The sequence below is a fragment of the Eptatretus burgeri genome, chromosome 12 (genome assembly GCF_056783735.1).
Source record: "Eptatretus burgeri isolate ZD-2024b chromosome 12, Ebu_testis_v1, whole genome shotgun sequence".
Taxonomy (NCBI): Eukaryota; Metazoa; Chordata; class Myxini; order Myxiniformes; family Myxinidae; genus Eptatretus; species Eptatretus burgeri.
Genome location: NC_140972.1, coordinates 95,232,955 through 95,252,954, shown reverse-complemented (window position 1 = coordinate 95,252,954; position 20,000 = coordinate 95,232,955). Strand labels below are relative to the sequence as shown.

The 20,000-nt window shown below is 44.4% G+C and overlaps 2 protein-coding genes across 2 annotated transcripts in view; both read right to left on the bottom strand.

Annotated features, from left to right (window-relative positions):
• Positions 1-20,000, bottom strand: part of LOC147016178 (uncharacterized) — an 83,092-nt gene that overhangs the window by 30,877 nt on the left and 32,215 nt on the right. The gene's annotated exons all lie outside the window — the stretch shown is intronic.
• Positions 18,178-19,259, bottom strand: LOC147016179 (uncharacterized). Its single transcript, XM_085849198.1, has 2 exons — positions 18,595-19,259; positions 18,178-18,394 (listed from the first exon to the last, which is right to left on the bottom strand). The coding sequence occupies exons 1-2, from the start codon at positions 19,014-19,016 to the stop codon at positions 18,178-18,180; spliced, it is 639 nt and encodes a 212-aa protein (XP_085705324.1). The 5' UTR covers positions 19,017-19,259.

Below are 20,000 nucleotides of genomic sequence, written 5' to 3'. Positions count from 1 at the left end.
CATTTCAAACCCAAAACCCATTCGTTTTATGACAAAGAAAAGAAGCGACTTCGTCTGAGTTACCCTTCCTGACTTTGAAACCATGTGACGAACCGAAATTGACTTTGAAAATTGAAGGCCAAGAGATTCCTTTCTTAGTCGACACAGGAGCGACCAAATCTGCGCTCAGAAGGAGTGATTTCCCAGACGCCCCGTTATCGCGAGAACGAGTAAAAGTAGTGGGAATGTCGGGAGTTGCTAGTACCATTCCACTGACAGAGCAGCTCCGGGTGGAAATTGGACCATTGTCTGCAAACCATGCATTTTTGATGGCAACTGATACACCAATTAATCTGTTGGGGAGAGATCTGTTATGCAAGCTGAATTGTTCAATTAAGTGTACCCCTGATGGTGTATATTTAGAAATACCTCACGAATCACACATAACTATGATGAATTTATTACAGGAAAATACAGAAAATCTTGTATATCAATGGACTGTGATTAATTGTGAAGCATTTAACCATTTGCAGGAATATTTATCACATTTGGAGAGAAACGTACCCGAGGTGCTCGATTGGGTGAGTAAACACGGCATGGACAGACGGTACTTACAGACTCGACTACATTGCATTGCAGATTGCAACATCAAGGGAAAAGATAACGTCTATGCGAGTGAAACACTCGAAATTACACCAGACCTTTGACTTAGTGTTGGGAACAATTTGGATTGGGAAGCAAGGAATTGGCCTGGAGGTGCATCTGACGCAGGAACAATTAAAATTGTGGAACCAACCGTCCAGTGTTACACCACATGTTACTTTAGCGATTGCAGAAGGTTACCAAGAAACGGACATTGGTCACATGGTAACCTCTTTGAAAAAAGCATCACAAGCGACTTTGATGGAATCGAGCCAAGTAAACGGACTTTGGAAGATCGGGGAACAGGGATTCTGTTGGACAGAATGTCAAGGATCAGCAAAAGCTGTGTTTGAGGTGGTCGATCTCGCAGAATTAAATGGGTCAGGAAAATTACCTGAAATACTCGAACAAGTCCCGACTTGTCTGTGGGCAACACATGCCAACGATGTCGGCCAAATTAAAAGTATGAATCCAATCAAGATCACTATAGATCCAAAAAAGAAACTGCCTCGAAAACCGCAATACCCTTTGTCTCCAGAAGCAGAGGTAGGAATTGCTCCTGTCGTGGAAGCGCTATTGAAACAAGGGATAATTATTCCCACTGTTAGTCAATGTAATACACCGATCCTACCTGTGAGAAAACCTGGGAAACCAACGTGGAGATTCGTACAGGATTTGAGGGCAGTGAATGATGCGGTAATTCCAGCTTTTCCTGTAATTGCAAATCCAACTACCATTCTATCAAGCATCCCAAGCAACACTACCTATTTTAGTGTTGTGGATCTTTGTTCAGCTTTTTTTAGTATACCAATAGCCCAAGAAGTACAGTTTCTGTTTGCATTCACCTACCAGGGAAAGCAATACACTTGGACTGTATTGCCCCAGGGGTATTGTGAAAGTCCAACATTATTCTCGAGGGCCCTCAAAGACGACTTGGATGATGTAGTTTTCCCTTGTGGATCCACACTGATTCAATATGTTGACGACCTGCTGATCTGTTCAGCGTCAAAAGACGCATGCGAACGAGATACATTGACATTGTTGAGGGCCTTAGCCAGGAAAGGACACAAAGCATCGAGAGCTAAATTGCAATTTTGCCAAGAAGAAGTGAAATATTTGGGGCATATTCTGAAGGGAGATACAAGACGCATCTCCCCTGAACGTATAGCGGCAATATTAAACCTGCCCAAGCCAACTACTGCTAAACAGATGAGGTCTTTCCTCGGAATGACCGGCTATTGCAGACAGTGGATACCAGATTATGCGGCCTTAGTGCGCCCCCTGGTGGACATTGGTTCGGCAAACGCACCCAGCCCACTTGCATGGACACAAAATGCAGACAAGGCTTTTGTAACGTTAAAACAGGCTCTTTCTTCGGCTCCCGCTCTGGGTTTACCAAACTATGAAAAACCTTTCCATTTGTATGCATGTGAGAGACAGGGATTCGCACAATCTGTGCTGACACAGAAGCACGGAAATAAATTACGGCCTGTTGCATATTATAGTACTAAATTGGATCCGGTAGCACAAGGATTCCCCCCTTGTCTCAAGGCAGTAGCAGCCGCTTCGCTCGCGGTGCAGGCGACCGAAGCGCTCGTCGCGGGAAACACTTTGATTCTCCTGGTACCGCATGCAGTGACAGCTGTATTGTTAAAAACGAAAACACAACATTTGTCGGCTTCAAGAGCAACAACATACGAACTCTCACTCACAGCACCCACGAACATTACGATTAGGAGATGCGCACCGCTGAATCCTGCGAGTTTGTTGCCAGGAGTACAAGATGGTGATCCTCACAATTGTAAAGAGATAATCGCCCACACGTGTCAACCCCGTCCTGACTTGAGAGACACACCAATCCAAAATTCTGAATTGGTTCTATATGTCGATGGCTCATCATCGCGTGCACCTGATGGATGTTTATTAACAGGCTACGCCGTTTGCTCTGATCACGAAGTAATCGAAAGCGGGAGATTGGCTGAGAGCTGTTCCGCTCAGCAGGCAGAACTGTTCGCCCTCACTCGTGCATGCCATTTAGCCAAAGGCCAAATAGTGACAATCTACACTGACTCCGGCTATGCCTTTGGTGCTGTACACGAATTCGGAGCACTCTGGCGCGAAAGGGGTTTTATAACATCATCAGGTACACAAGTAAGGAATGGAACATGGATTGCGAATCTACTGGAAGCAATACTTCTGCCTCACCAAATTGCAGTGGTAAAATGTGACGCCCACACTGGGAGATCTGATGACGTCTCACGGGGAAATGCCAGGGCAGATGCAGTTGCAAAATCTGCTGCCCACACCAGAGCTCTTTTAATATCACAATGTGTATTGAGACAAGAGGTAACACCGACCATTGACGATATAAACACTTTGCAGACAGCTGTCAGTGCTAAAGAACGAGATTTGTGGATACTGGCTGGATGTGAATTTGATAATGAATCCAAATTATGGAGATCATCTGATGGTCGTGTGGTGGCACCAAGAGCTCTATTACCTTGGCTCGCCCGATTGGCACATGGGGCCGGGCATACTAGCAAAGGCGGCATGAGTGCTTCAATTGGGAGACAGTGGTTTGCCCCGGGGTTTAGTCCAATTGCAGAACAGTATTGTAAGACATGTCATATTTGCCAAAAACATAACCCAGCAAGGGGGGTGGAGATGGCCCCAGGGGGTCATCCAATTCCATTCGGACCTTTTGTTCATATCCAGATGGATTTTGTCCAGTTACCAAAATGCTGCGGTTTTGAATTTGCGTTAGTCATCGTCGATTTGTTCACCAAATGGGTTGAGGCTTACCCTTGTCGGAAAGCAGATGCCATTACTGTGGTTAAACTGTTGATGAAGGATTTCATCTGTAGGTTTGGAATACCTTGTAGGATCTCCAGTGACCAAGGTACTCATTTCACAGCCGAAGTGGTGAAAGAATTGTGTCGCGTATTGCAAATCAAGCAACATTTCGACTGCCCGCATCGTCCGCAATCTGCGGGGGCAGTAGAGAGGCAAAATGGATTCCTAAAGAATAAACTGGCCAAGATTTGCGAACAAACTGGATTAAAATGGCCAGATGCTCTGCCAATTGCTCTCATGACTATGAGATCTACCGCAAATCGAAACACTGGCTTATCTCCGCATGAGATTCTGATGGGAAGACCAATGAGATTACAGAACTCACCTCCTTTGACTATAAAAGACATGAACGTGTAGCAAATGGACGACACGTTGCTTACGTTCTGTATCTCTCTGAATCATGCTGTAAGAACTTTTTATGCACAGGTGAAACAAGCTCTGCCAGAACCAGCCACATCTGATCATCACAACTTCAAACCCGGAGACTTTGTTTATGTGAAAATTTACAAACGGAAGAACTCTCTTCAAGCACGTTGGTGTGGGCCATTTCAAATACTGCTAACTACCCATACAGCTGTGAAATGTAAAGGAAGAGCAACATGGATCCATGCCACACACTGCAAACTGGCACACGGCAAAAAAGAACCCGAGGAGAACATTGCTTCCTGATAACTTTAATGATTCTTTCCATTGCAGGATTATTTGTACGACTAAATGCAGGTGGTGCAATGTGTACTTGGTCTGTTAAACCGATAAGTACTGTCTGTGATCAACGTTATTTGCATGTTCTTTGGAGATGGGCCTATCAGACTACCCACCAAACTAAGCCTAGGGCATTCAGAGACTGAAGAAGCTTAACGAGCAAAGTGGGTTCACCACATGGAATAAACACTTATCTGGCTCTTTCTCGTAAACACGCGAAAGCTTTTAATAAAACCAATTGCTGGGTTTGTACTAAGATACCTCATTCAGCAGTTACTGGGATACCGCTTCTGGCTATACCATTTAATCTGAGTGAATGGTGTGGGTACTGGGCAAAGGAAAGAAACTGGGATAAACAAGATAATAACCTTGACGACCACATCGTTACCAATGGAAATGAAAATTGCCTCCGACAACGAAATTTCAGTAACTGGTTTTGGCCAAATTTTAATTTAAGTAAAATGCCTCCACATTTTATGGTTGAACGGGCGACAGAAAAACCCTAACTATGCTTGGTACAAGAGGCATGGGGAGAAAGAAGATTAGGGAATTCTGAATGCAGTAATTATGTTTATGAAAATCACACGATGGGACCACAAGTCGCTTTAAATAATACCTATTTCGCGTGTGGAAATCGAGCATACCCATGGCTTCCAGTTAATTGGAGTGGATCTTGTTTCTTGTCATTCATTTTGCCACATATGCGCCTGTTATCTAAGTCACCTTTTGAGCATTTGAAACGGGGGAAACGGGGTTTCACGTCAACTGAACTGTTCTTCATGATTTTAATCCCTCACTACGGTGTTGGACAAACGTCTGTGGGATTGGCAGAGTTGGCTGCTTCGCTTGAATTATTGGCAAATAAAACTGCTCTAGGCATGGTTGATATCAACTCGGAGGTCGTCGCCCTACGTGCAGTTTCAATGCAAAACCGAGTTGTGCTCGACCTCATTCTCGCGGCTCAAGGAGGAACGTGTGCTGTAATTAACTCTGAGTGTTGTACTTATATCCCTGATAACTCGGAGAAAATCACGAACATAGCTGACAAGATTAAACAAGAAGGAGCCAAGTATCACAATTATTTCACGAAAGATGGGCTTTATTCCTGGTTTGAAGGGATTTTTGGAGGCTGGGGAACTACCCTATTGCATTGGATTTCCGTTGGGTTATTGTGGATCATCATTGTAGTGGTGCTTGTTAAATGTGCAACAATTACAATGCCGGCATTGATTGTTTCTTGTCTAAAGAGGAATACTGCTAAAAAGGTGATGGTGGCCCAAGCACCACCCTCATACCCTGGTTTTGAGACTGAGTCCTACGACTCTTTTGAGATAGAACCTGAACTTGGAAATCCATAAGTAGCGCAAATGAATGTGTTCAATATTCACGGGAATTGTCAATCCACTCTTGCTCATCTGCTTTGTTCCCGAAATAGGTTGTCGAAAATCAGCTGTGCAGCCCAACGGGTAGCCTTATCTTCTATCGGCCTAAGGGCCTACCGGAACCTCGACCAGGTCCGAAGCTGTACAACCACATGAAGCCACCTGGCTTGCGGGACAGGAAAGGCTAAGGGACTGAGCTCTACGATGGGGAAAAGGGGGGATGTGACTACCCAAGAAAATGGGCACACTCAAACGCAAGAGAGAATGCATTTCCAAGTGAAGAGAAAATATATATCGTTAAACTTAACTAGTGTTGCCTTTTTAGGCAACAAGGGGGGAGTGTTGGGGAAATTATTACTCTCTAGACAAGAAACCTTTGCCTCAGTCTGAGTAGGTCAAAGTGTTTGTGTTTTTCCTCTACTGTTCTACTATTTAGTTGTTAAGGCCTACCACCTACTTATAATCTTGTCTTTCTTTGACACTTTGGACATTGCTTGGGTTTCTGAAAGTACAAGGTGAATATATATATATATATATATATATATATATATATATATATATATATATATATATATATATATATATATATATATATATATATATTTATATTGTTACGAGCCTGGTGTTGGCGCAGTGGTTCGGGCAGCGGCTTGGGATCCAAAAGGTCCTGAGTTCAAGCCCTGTTGGGCCACTGAATTAATACACCAGGGGGTTGACTCAGCCTGTCATCCTTCCGAGGTCGGTGAAATGAGTACCAGTGTACTGGGCCGGTGTATACCCCGGTTAAAATAGGGATACCATATCCCTGTGTTGTGAGAGGCGACCAGGGTTGCGTCAGGAAGGGCATCTGGCGTAAAACATGTGCCAAATCACAATGCGGATCATACGGATGATCCGCTGTGGCGACCCCGAACGGGAGCAGCCGAAAGAAGAAGAAGAAGAAGATATATAGTTACGGTTGTGGAAATTCGCAGAGCACCATATAGGTCCTTAGATCAGTTATGTCGATAAGTATGTGTTCAGATAGATTTCCCCACCGATATTTAACGGGCAACTATTCGTGTGCTGGGCTGTGATCTTTGAGTTAGCTGTTTTTCTTTTGCTATCATTATTTTGGACCAACCGCATTTCAACAACAACCACCTTCTCCACAACACCAGCCACAACCACCTTCTCCACAACGTCGACCACAACCACCTTCTCCACAATCGCCAACATCCCGACAGACAACAACCACCTTAACCACAACCGCCCAACCACACCACAAAACGCCAGCCATGCCACCATTACGACAACCACCGTAACCACCACCGCGTTTCCACCTCGGAACACGGTTGCAGGAAGCCGAGCATTCGTCGAGGGAGAACGGATGACGGCCTCACCCCTCCCCCCAACGACAAACCCTGCGAGAGGAACGTGAAGCAACGACGCTATGGAAAAGGCAAAGAAAGGCCCCGATCCAAGAGAAAAAAATGCCCTGCTTCTGGAAGTTTCCCGCGCGTGCTCGAAGAAGGGGCGGGAGAGATTGGGGCGGGCGGGGCTCGATATAAAAGGGCGCGCTGAACGCAAAGTAGTTGTGTGTGGAGGAGAGGGAAGAGAGTTGTGTCAGAGTTGTGGGCAGTTGTGTGGAGTCATATCATAGCAAACACAACCTGTCGCTTTGCTGACATATGCGACATAAGGGATACTAAGAGGTGGGGGGAAGAGAGGAGAGAGGGAGGGAGGCAAGGAGGTGACAGAGAGGGGGAGGGAGGGGAGAGAGGATGGAGAGATGATGCAGGGGAGGGTTAGAGAGAAAGAGAGAGAGAGGGAGGAGGGGAGAGAGATGAGAGAGGGAGGGGAGAGAGAGAGAAGAGGGGGAGGGGAGGGGGGAGAGAGAAGAGTGAGGGAGGGGGAGGGGGAGAGAGAAGTGGGGGGAGAGAAGAGGGGGAGGATGGAGGTGGGAGAGAGGGAGGGGGCAGAGAGGGAGGGAGGGGGAGAGAGGGGGAGGGGAGGGGAGGGAGGGAGGGAGAGGCAAGGGGAGGGGTTAGAGGGAGGTAGGGGGAGGAAGAGAGGGAGGGAGGGGAGAGAGGGAGGAGGGGAGAGAGGGAGGGGAGAGAGGGAGGGAGGGGGAGAGAGGGAGAGAGGGAGAGAGGGAGGGAGAGAGGGAGGGGAGAGAGGGAGGGGGAGAGAGGGAGGGGGAGAGAGGGAGGGGGAGGGAGAGGGGGAGGCGGGAGAGGGAGTGGGGAGGGGGGAGAGAGGGAGGGGAGAGAAAGGCACATCCTTCAGTTGTCCTACCCTTCCTCCCGCCCTTGGTTTACTGAAGCTTGTGGTGAGGCAGTTGTCCTGAAACAACTTGCCTTTGCCTCATGGAAAGCAAACCCAACTGAGGGCAATCTCAGTTCCTTCCACAAAGCTCGGAACAAGTGTGTATCTACCCTCAGGAGAGCCAGAAAACAACATCTTTCTCATCTCAAGTCTGAACTCTCAAACCTCTCTCCCTCCTCAAAATCCTGGTGGCATTTAATCAAATCTGTTTCTGGTGTATGTTCACCCTCCATCCCCTCCCTTACCTCAAATGGCAGCACTGCTGATACCGCACGTGAAAAAGCTGAATGCCTAAACTCGGTGTTTGCAGCTAAATCTTGTGTCCAAAACCCATCACTTTCTCTACCCACCTTACCCAGTCGCACCCAACTGTCCATGGACTCTGTGTCCTTTTCTCCTAACAAGGTGGAGAGCTTGCTTTCAAACCTCGACTCAGATTCTGCAACCGGTCCAGACGGCATCAGCCCACGTGTCTTCAAAGCCTGCTCTTCTGCTCTTGCTCACCCTCTCTCTGTTCTACTCACCCTCTCATTTGCTCAAGGTCATCAGCCATCTGCTTGGAAATCAGCAAACATCACTGCCCTGCATAAAAAAGGTGCAAAAACAGATCCCTGCAACAACAGACCAATCAGCCTTCCCCCAATCATCAGCAAGGTTATGGAATACATCATCGCCTCAGACATGAAATCCTTCCTCTTCTCCAATGGCTTGATTTCCGAGCATCAATTTGGTTTCAGACAAAGTCACTCTGCCCTGGATATGCTGCTTCTGCTCTCCCATCAATGGATGGAGGTCTTCAATGTCAGACAGGAAATCCGAGCTGTATCCCTGGACATATCACGTGCTTTTGACCCTGCCCTGCTCACCAAACTCTCTTCCCATGGTATCCAAGGCCATCTCCACTCATGGCTCGCAGACTTCCTCTCCTGAAGCAGTCAACGTGTGGCCCTAAATGGAGTTCTTTCATCCCCTCTTCCTGTCCAGGCTGGAGTTCCTCAAGGTAGCGTTCTGGACCCTGTTCTTTTTCTGGTTTTCATCAATGATCTCTCCGACTCTCTGGAAAATCCTCTATATCTCTTTGCTGATGACTCCACCCTCTGCTGTACCATCTGCAATCCCTCAGACTGGCAAGCAGCCGCCTCTTCATTCTCTGCAGATCTGGATAAAATCATAAGCTGGTCCAACACTTTGAACATGTCTTTCAATCCAGACAGATCTCACACTCTCACGATGTCTCTCCAAAAGGACCGTCTGGAACCCCCCCCCCCCCCCATCAACATTCTCAACAATCCTCTTGAAGAAGTCCTTTCATTCAACCTTCTCGGTCTCACTTTCTGCCATGATCTTTCCTGGGAAAGCCACATTTCCAAAGTGGCCTCCAAAGCCAATTGCCAGCTGGGCATCCTCTGTCATGCAAAGTCCTTCCATGCCACACTTGAGCTCCTGACTAGGTACAAAGCTTTCGTCCACACCATGATGGAGTACTTCTCTCCCCTCTGGGCTGGTGCTCCTGCCTCCCACCTTTCTCGGCTTCACGCTGTCGAAACCAGGGCATTTAGGATCATCGGTATCTCCCGCAATAAAGCTGAGTCTTTGGGCCTCTCACTCAATCACCGCAGGTTGGTCGGTGGTCTTTCTGTCTTCTACCGTCTCCTCTCCAGCCTTGCGCCCCCTGCCTCTCTGTGATTTGTCCCCACCACATTTACACAGGGCGCTCAAAGTCCGCCAACAACCCCCTTCTGGTAAAACTACCAAAATCACGAATCACTGCTCACCTTCACTCTTTCATTCCTCTTTTTTCCCGCCTTAAGAATAAACTCCCTCACTCTATTCTTTCCCATTCTTCCCTCCAGGTTTTCAAAACAGCTGTTCACCACCACCTCTTATCATCCCCCATCCAAATCCTCGATCTTTTCTACCCCCGATAATCCACCCAAGCCCACTTCCTTCAATTCCCCTGCTTTCCTTCCTGAAAGTCCCTGTAATGTCCATCTTCTCTTCCCCATGTTCCCATCCCATCCCTCTACCTTCTGCAGATCTCCTAATGTGTCTGTTCCCCACTGTTTTGTCCCTCCCACTCCCGCCCCTCTTGTCTTATGCCCCCTTGCTGTGCATTTTGTGTTCGCTCTCATACGAGACTCGACAAGGTATACAAAAAAATAGAAAAAAAAAGCCTTTGGTCACTGAGTCGCTTGGAGTCTGGAGTCTGGAGTAAGCAGGACGGTGAGGAGCTGGAGAGATCGGAGCACAGCGGAGCCAAGGCGCGCGGCCTGCCGTACCGTGCCTAACCGTGGGTCACTGGAGAGGGAACATCGAGGGAACGTCGAGGGTTTCCCCCCCCCCCCACAAGTCACCACGAGGGTGAAGATAACCAGCCTGGCCTCTCGGAGCCTTTGCGGTCTACCCGGCTCCGGGCTCATAAAGACCCCAAGAGGTCCAGTCTACCCCTTGTCTGTCCTGGGGTTTTTTCTTGTTTCTTTGCTTGAACGTTGTGGCACCATGTCCGTAAGTGAACCTGTTGTTAGGTGCATTGTGTACATAATAGATAGACGGTAGTAGCTCTTTTGCATTACTTTTGTTGGTTGTATACTTGCGTGCGTGTTCGGCCTTGCATAATTGCATACCTGCATGACTACATCACTGTTTACGTGTGCTTTGTAAATGAATGTGCTTGTTGAATGTTGACCTGTTTGTTGCGTTTTCTTCCCTTAATTGAGCTGCCGTTCTGCGTTCGGAATATAGTTGGTTTTTAAAGAACCGATAATAGAATCGGGTCCAATGGGGACTCGCGATAATACCCCGCTCGCTTATCCCAAAACGAAGCGAGCTGCTTAAGCGGCTCGTTTCAAGTGGGCCCCGTTGAGGTACAGTCTTTCGGTAGTCTGCCCGCGCGATTAATTAGGTATATCGACAATTCGGCCATTGACCCTGTCGCGCGGGTAGAGTGTTGACTAGGCTGTGGTGTGCTCAAAACACACCCGTAGCGGGATTCCGGCGTTTGATCTGGAAGGCTGTGATTAGATTGTCCGTTCGGTGGACGAGAGCGGCCGGCATTAGTTAGAAGCGGTCGTCCGCATGCCGGCGGGCGGAAATCTACAACAATATTATGTATATATATATATATATATATATATATATATATATATATATATATATATATATATATGTATATATATGTATATATATATATATATATATATATATATATATATATATATATATATATATATGTATATATATATATATGTATATATATATATATATATATATATATATATATATATATATATATATATATATATATATATATATATATATATATATATATATATATATATATATATATGTATATATATATATATATATATATATATATATATATATATATATATATATATATATGTATATATATATATATATATATATATATATATATGTATATATATATATATATATATATATATGTATGTATATATATATATATATGTATATATATATATATATATATATACACTAGTGCATGCCCGTAGGTGCGTGCCCATACGTGCAAACAAAACAAACTTTCAAAGCGCATGCCAGAAACAACAACCACACATGCCGTACTCGCGTTCAGTGTTGTCTGCCAAGCGAGCAGTTCGTTCTTCATCCGTTTCAGCTGCACGGCACCTTGTCACGCGCGTAGCGTCGCGTGTCAAGCGAGCTGCTCGTTCTTCATCCGTTTCTTCTGCACGACGCCTTGTCACGCGCGTAGCGTCGCGTGTCAAGTGAGCAGCTCGTGCTCCATTGGATTCCATTGCGCGTTCGACGCGCAGCTTCGTTCCTTCGCTGTCCTAAACGACGACTGGATTGGGGCATTGTGTTTAAGAAAATCGAGAAAGAAATCGAGAAAGGAAGAATACAGCGTCGATAAATCTAGAAAGAATACAGTAATTGTCACTGACTGGATTGGGGCATTGTGTTTAAGAAAATCGAGAAAGAAATCGAGAAAGTACAGAAATCGAGAAAGAAAGAATACAGTAAGTCGATAAATCGAGAAAAAAAATCGAGAAAGAATACAGTACTCGTCACTAACCGGAAGTCCGGAAGTTAAGTCCTCACTGTCCGGAAGTTTGCATATCGCAGTTTACGATTATTTGCAATTGTTTTAATGGCCAATTATTCAATTCGCGCCAACGTATTTTGCCTTTTTCGCAATGTCATCGCAAGGAAAAAAACCAAAGAGAAGAGAAGAGGAAAAAAAAAACCGACGTGCAAAAAAAAAAATTACTTCCTGTTTCGGAGCATACCAGCTCACACTGATGTTACCAAAATGTATGCACCGTCTCATATGAAAACGATAACTTAGGGCATTGTGTTTATCTATAAATGCGCATAAGTAATCGAGAAATTATTAGAATACACAAAGTCATCACTCTCCGGAAGCCCAACGTTGTAACCCGGAATGGGGAACGTGGCTGTGCTTCCCTTCCCCATTGGCCACGCAGCAACGTGTCCTGTCATTGGTTGGTAAATAAATGGCCATAACTTGGGAAGCACTTGTCCGATTAATATCAAACCTTGAAAAGGCACATCCTCAGGTCCCCAGTAATATACCTGGCAAGTTTCAATTAGATCGGCCCAGTGGTTGTCGAGAAACAGCGGTCACACACACACACACACACACACACACACACACACACACACACACACACACACACACACACACACACACACACACACACACACACACACACACACACACACACACACACTGCTGGAATTACAGATAGATCGATTTTTTTTTTTTAATAATGATTTTCTTATCAACAACTGTCACAACGGAAACACAACAGGTTCACGAGTCGACTAGTATATTATAAAATTAAGAACAAGGTTAAAGTTTACACCTGCCTGGCACAATTTTCTCGGTGACAGAAGCTCCACCCAGCAAGTTCCTCCTCTCCAGCACGGCCGTGCGGACACCAGCACGTGATATATTGAAAGCCTTCATGAAGTGAATTAATATGATTGTTCGGCACGACACAGTACAAAAACAAATATATATATATATATATATATATATATATATATATATATATATATATATGCAAATATATATATATATATATATATATATATATATATATATATATATATATATATCAATCAATATCATAGCAAACACAGCCCATCGCTTTGCTGACATATGCGACATTAGGGATACTAAGGGGTGGTGGGGGATAGGGGAGGGGAGAGAGAGAAGAGGGGGGAGGACGAGAGAGGGGGAGGGGGGAGAGAGAGAGGGGGAGAAAGGGTGGGGGAGAGAGGGAGGGGGAGAGAGGGAGAGAGAGACAGAGTGAGAGACAGAGTGAGAAAGAGACAGAGTGAGAAAGAGACAGAGAGAAAAAGAGACAGAGAGACAGAGAGACAGAGAGACAGAGAGACAGAGAGACAGAGAGACAGAGAGACAGAGAGACAGAGAGACAGAGAGACAGAGAGACAGAGAGACAGAGAGACAGAGAGACAGAGAGACAGAGAGACAGAGAGACAGAGAGACAGAGAGACAGAGAGACAGAGAGACAGAGAGACAGAGAGACAGAGAGACAGAGAGACAGAGAAAGAGAAAGACAGAGAAAGAGAGAGACAGAGAAAGAGAGAGAGAGGGACAGAGAAAGAGAGAGAGAGAGAGAGAGAGAGAGAGAGAGAGAGAGAGAGAGAGAGAGAGAGAGAGAGAGAGAGAGAGAGAGAGAGAGAGAGAGAGAGAGAGAGAGAGAGAGAGAGAAGAGAAAGCAAAAAAAAAAAGAGAAAGTTGAGGTGTGGATGTGGGGTTAGTGAAGAGAATAATATGTTCTGCTTAATGACAGAACACAAACAAAATACATACATATATATATATATATATATATATATATATATATATATATATATATATATATATATATATATATATATATATATATACATATATCTCATGTCAGAACGCACAATGACCCATGAGTTTGTAAAGTAATCTGCTGGCACATCCACAAAAGCTTTGATATCCCAGTTCCAGAAAATTTGTGGGAAAATGAACCAAAAGCAATCATTGAAAGCATGGAAGTACCACTCACGTACGTCCTAATGATTCCATCGAGCGTGAACATCGAAAACACAGCATTGTAAATAGATATACTTCAGTACAAAAAAAAAGAAGACATTGCTGATTGAGGTGTTAATACTAGTGATTTTGGACTAAACGGTGCAGAGATCAAGAAAATGACCAAACACCAAGACCTCAACAATGAAGTGAAAAGATCCCCGGGCCCGTCCTGACATTTTATGTTGCAGAGGTTTCCTCCTATCTCTCACCATTCAGGAGATGAGCGCGTGCAGACAGACAAACAAACAAACAAACAAACAAAAACTTCAAATTATATATTAGATATAAGAAATACTAGAAAATACAAGCCTCGTGATTATAGATATATAATCTAATGTGTTTCTACATCCTATCACTACAGAGGTCAAGCTCATCTGCCTCTTCTAACACTGCCAGAGGATGTGTTGTTTTCCGTAGCACCACAATTACACACATGACATGCACATGATGTTAATAATCCTGCAGCTCTAATGTGTTGTTTTGCAAGTCACCAAAAGAACCAAGAGACCACTGCAGGGTTAATAATGACCTGCATTGTGTCCAAATGGGGTATTTTCGCAGGAATTGAGAGGAGTGGATTTATTTATTTTTCACATATACAGCACCCGATTTACAATCCTTTGTGTGAGTGAAACAGCAATTTCTGGTCCATTGTTTCAAACTAATCGGTGTTTCATGGCATAGATAGCAGGGGGATGGTGTTCAGAGGTGGAATGGAAAAGGAGGGAGGGATTTTAGATTGAGGAACGAGTGGATTCAGGTGACGCGATTAAAGGTGCTGTCACACCTTGACGTTTTCACCAGGAATGGCAACGTATAAAAATGTATGTAAAACGTTGGCGTACGTTGAAGTTTTGAGGTTTTTTTTAAAAAAGTTTTGGTCGTATTCATAACGTGTTGGTCGTATGCATAACATATTAGTAACAGGCACAGAACGTTTCGTTGTATTATTGATAACTTTTACCAACGAATGCTTAGCCTGTTGTCGGCGTTCACAACCTATGCCCAACGATAGTTTAACTTAGGCATAAGCGCGCTGCACGTATCGCCAACGAACTCGTGGCGTAGCCTGTTAAAAACCTGCCACACGCCGATTTAAATCATAAGCGCCTGGAAATTGGAAGTGTCAACATCGCAGTCACACCTTGACGATTCAGCCAGCGTATGCCGACCTATGAAAAATGTGTCTAAAACGCTGGCACACATCGAATACGGTATGGGTAAGTTGTGTATACGTTAGGAGCACGCTGAAAAACAATGAAGTACGCTGTCATATTCCGTGGTACGTCGAGTACGTCGTGAAATTTCAAGCATGCTGAAAATTTTACGACATACTCGACATATGGCTCACAAGTTTCGCATACGCTGGCATACGTTCTCAGCACGATCCGCGATCGTTGACACACGTTGGACACACGTTTCTTGTAAGTTACTCATAAGTCGAAACACGTCGAGGTAATGTTTAGCATACCCAAAACTTAATTTTTAACCTATGAGTAACGTGCTTTGAACCTATGAGTAGCGTGCTTTGAACCTATGTGTAACGTATCTCAAATGCACATTGTCGTATGTAGACGAATTTGATTGACGTCTTCCAGACGACCACAGAACTTACTGAACGAGTTTCCAACTTACATCTACCATATAATGGTGATTTGGCAGCGTTTAGAGAAATTGGTATATACAAATGGGCTTCACAAGAGGAACCCATCAGTGTTCCAGACTCCATGTTGAGTAGATGTCAATGTCAGTAGTATCAGTAGTAGTAGTATTAGGTGAGCGTGTCAGTAGTAGTAGTAGTAGTAGTAGTAGTAGTAGTAGTAGTAGGTCCATGTCAGTAGTAGTTGGTGAGCGTGATGGGGAGGGTGTGGGTGATGATGGATCCTCGTTGCATCCACGAATAGGAGACTACTTTGCACCATTGTTTGATGTTCTTTTCGGCTATTTTTTTTTCTCATTCCCACGATTAACTATTTTTTTGTTTCAGTTTTTAAAGTATTCAAAACGACTTGGACAAATGCATAATGTACTAGGCATGAACACAGAACGCTTCGATAACTTATAGATAAGTTATACCAACGATTGATTAGCGTGTTTTAGGCATCCATAACCTATGCCCAACGATAGTCTAGATAGTCTAACGTATGCATAGCGTGGCAGCGTATAGTCGACGATTACGTGAGGTTTTCTCTTCATAGGCTGCAACTTCACTTTTAATAAATGCCTGTCACTCGCCTATTGTTTTTGGACGGTGGTGCTCTGCAATTGAAATCGTTTTCATTGAACGAGTTAGATCGCTTCCACAGCACTGCAGTCACGGCACCAACAGCAGCAGGCTCAGTGCCAGCCCATGATGCCTCCTCCCCCTCACCATGGGTTCCAGCAAACTCCACGTGTAAGTACGGAGCAGCCAAGGTCCGCTTCTGCATGTGCTGCTATTGGGTCGGCTTCCTAAGAACCGAACCAGAGCCCAAGCGACCTTGACACCAGCAGTCAGAGTTTTGTCAACATTTCTGGGTTCTCAGGAATGCTGAACCTGTCAAGCGATCCCATTGCCGCAAGCACCCCTTGTGTCGAGCTAAATACACCTGAACCACTACAGAATTTCAAGTCAATTCGGTGACAATGGCGTTGTGTACTTGTCATGTTTTTTTTTGTTTTTTTTGGTTTGGGCCATGTTGCTGCCATTTTTTGTATTCTTTTGTCCAGTGCAATAGTGTTGTATTATTTTTCAGACCACTGAATAAAAGTTGAGCAAACTCTGGATGTTTTTGGATGTTGTTTTATTGATATATAATTCATAAACAATAATTTACAATTACAATCCGGGAGTCGGCATCGCTGGTCGCTCAACTTTGAAAGTTGGTTTACACAACGAGCCGATATTCATGTACATGCTTTTAATCAATTTAGCACAATAAATATGATTTACACAAACCTTTCAGTTTGTGCCCAGAGGCCCACCTTGTGAAATTTCGGGCATGTTTCCAAAGGGACTCTATGAAATGGCAGGCCTGCCAATCACATTGGTGTATTCGTGAAATTTTTTTTTTTTAAACCTATTGTTACACTATCTTCTTGGTCACATTTTTTGCTCATAGACAGCTCGGCGTTGTTCTTCTTCTTCTTCTTCTTGTGAAGACAAAACCTTAATCTCTAGGACTCGGCTATTGTATATACAAGATCCGTATCTCCTTAAATACTAAGCACATGTACACATTCTCACATTGACGGTGCCTTTTGAGAGCATCTATCATGAACTTTTAAATATATTCGGACATTTGCTTTAAAGTTTCGAAAAATTCACGTTGCTATTTAAAGATTATTCCATTTATCGTATTGTAATTTCGTAAATACATTATTTATTTCGTAAACACACGATATATCGTAAATACGTAAAAAAAAACATTATGACGGGTCTCACTATTGGCTTAATGAAGGCACGTGATGAAATATCGGAAGTTGTTGTTTTTGTTGTTGTTGTGTTTTCTTTATTTTTTTTTTGAGCGGACAAAACCTTTAGGACGCTGCTCTTGGACACATTTGTTCTTGTTTAAAAAAGGGCCCTCGGAGGTCTTGCTTGGAGGTATTTTAATTTTTGTACTGTCCACAATAAGTGCACGTTTTCCGATTAAGTATTTCAGCTGCTTTTAGGCAACGGAGGTGTGCACAGGAACCATTCACCCAAGTGTCATGTAAATAGACATTTATTTATTCGACATATTGGCAATTAACCATTCCTGAAATGTTCGACATGTACTGGCCCATAAACAATGTACTCTTACCATTTTTGGGGTTCGGGACCTTGATACATTGCGCACAGAACTCTAAGCTTGTTTTTTTTTTTTTTTTTAAATTTGTTAGGGAAAATTTAAAGGGCCGTTGCGATGCCGTTGCTGGGGCCCGTGGACGCATATTCGGACGAACATGATCCCCACATATATTGGACCTACCTACCAAATGTCATTGGAATCTGTTGAGTGGTAAAAGGTGCTAAGCTTGCCAAAAGTTTTTGGGACAGACACACATTGGAATTACCAGAATAAGGGCGCTGCAAGAGCAGCCAATAAATTATGCCCTTATCCCTGATGTCTTTATCCTTTGTAATAAATCACTGAAACGATGTTCATTTCAAGAGGAATGTTATTGCCTCTGAGGTCCTTTATTGCATGAACAATGCAGTAACACAAATATCTAGATCATGTTTTCTTGCCACGGAACTGCGCCAGCTGGGGAGTTAACCAAGTGCTTGAAGAGATTCCTCTGTTTTTTTCCTTCCTTGTAGGCAGTGTTGTGGCCTGTAGCTGTCTGCGTATCCTCCAGGTGATGTCCCTGTCGCCATGCTCCTGCAACAATGTCGCATTTCTCCTTCTCTGCCAGGTCAAGCTGCTGGTTCTGTAATCCTGGGTACCTGTGATTAAAAAAATTTTTATTAACTTATAAAGCGCACCTACAATAAAAAGACGCATTGCAATGCGCTGTACAATAACTCATAATATAATGATACTTGAAACATTTAATTAAGGTAAATCATATAATTCAAAGAAGCATAGGCTAAAACTTTTTTTGCATTCTATAAAGTACAACATATGCTCTGTAAACATGAATTACCTGGTCCTCATGAGGTTGTGCAGGATCACGCAGGTTTTGACAATGAGCTTGACAGTGGAGGAGTGATGCTGCATGGTAGTTAGCAGAACCTGGAATCTGTTAGCCAAGATGCCGAATGCATTTTGTGCTACCCTCCTTACTCGGCTAAGCCTGTAGTTGTAGATGCGTTGGTCATTCTTCATACCCCGGAGGCTGTATGGCTTCATCATGGGTGGTCGTAGAGCAAACGCATCGTCACCGACAAAGAAGTACGGTACGTCCTGGTTGTCGTCTGGAAGAGGCTCAGGGTCAGGGAAGCCAAGGGTACCGTCTTCAGCACATTCCTTCAGCTCACAATCATTATAAATTTGCGCATCTGATGCCGATCCAGTACCGCCGACTTCTGCCCAAATGAATTTGTAGTCTGCATCTACAAGTGCCATCAGAACAATAGAAGAGAATCCTTTATAGTTGCAGTATTGGGACCCACTCTTTGGAGGACAGCGGCAGGCCAGGTGCTTCCCATCAAGTGCCCCACATGTATGGGGAAAGTTCCATCGTTGGTAGAACTTGTCGGCTATGGAGCGCCAAGCATCAGGAGTACCTCATCCACGTATTCGTCAATAATAGCTTGACACACTTCTCTGACGACTAGGGACTGCGTGTTATGAGGGACCCTCCATCATAACTTCATGGAGGTATACTTGCTTCCAGAGGCAAGGTGACGCAAAGTCAGTGCCAGCCTCATGCCAGGCTCAAACGGATCCCTGTAGAAGGTGTACTGCTTGGTTATCCTTGGACGCACTCTGGCTAGCAGCTCGTCGAACATCGCTGGGGGCATTCGCAGGAAGTTGATGAAGGATGCATGGTCCTCGTTCCGGAGTTCCACCATGAGCTGGTCATATATGCCGTAATGGCGTCGCCTCCCGATCCATGGTCTGACCCAGTTCCTTCTCCTCCGTTCACGTCTTCTTCTCCCGGCTCTATTGGCACGCAACTGGTGCAGTGTCAACTCTATGAGGTCATGTTGATGTTCGAGGACAGGGAGGTATTGTCGTCTCAGCCTTGCTGTATCCTCCATCTCTCGGAATGACATGGACATGTACTCACCACGAAGTCTAAAAAAAGACGGGTTCCTCCTGCGAAGCCCCTTTTTATCAACCAATTCCCCTAATCGTTGCCAATACGCCATTATACGGTATCTGTAAGTGAGAAACGCGTTCAGTAAGTTCTGTGGTCGTCCTGAAGACGTCAAATACGTCTACATACGTACTTGCGCATAGGACATGCTTTACAAATAATTCCCAAGCACGTTACTCATAGGTTATAAATAAGTCACGGGTACCCTAAACATTACTTTGACGTGTTTTGACGTATGAGGAACTTTCAAGTAACGTGTTGCGAAGTGTGAACAACGTTCGTGTAGC

Bases quoted from the DNA above. Each gene is read 5' to 3' on its own strand.
- LOC147016179 (XM_085849198.1), bottom strand. From the start codon at position 19,016: ATGGCACTTGTAGATGCAGACTACAAATTCATTTGGGCAGAAGTCGGC. The intron at 18,395-18,594 runs GTAATTCATGTT...TTTTAATCACAG, and splicing joins CACAACCTCATGAGGACCAG to GTACCCAGGATTACAGAACC.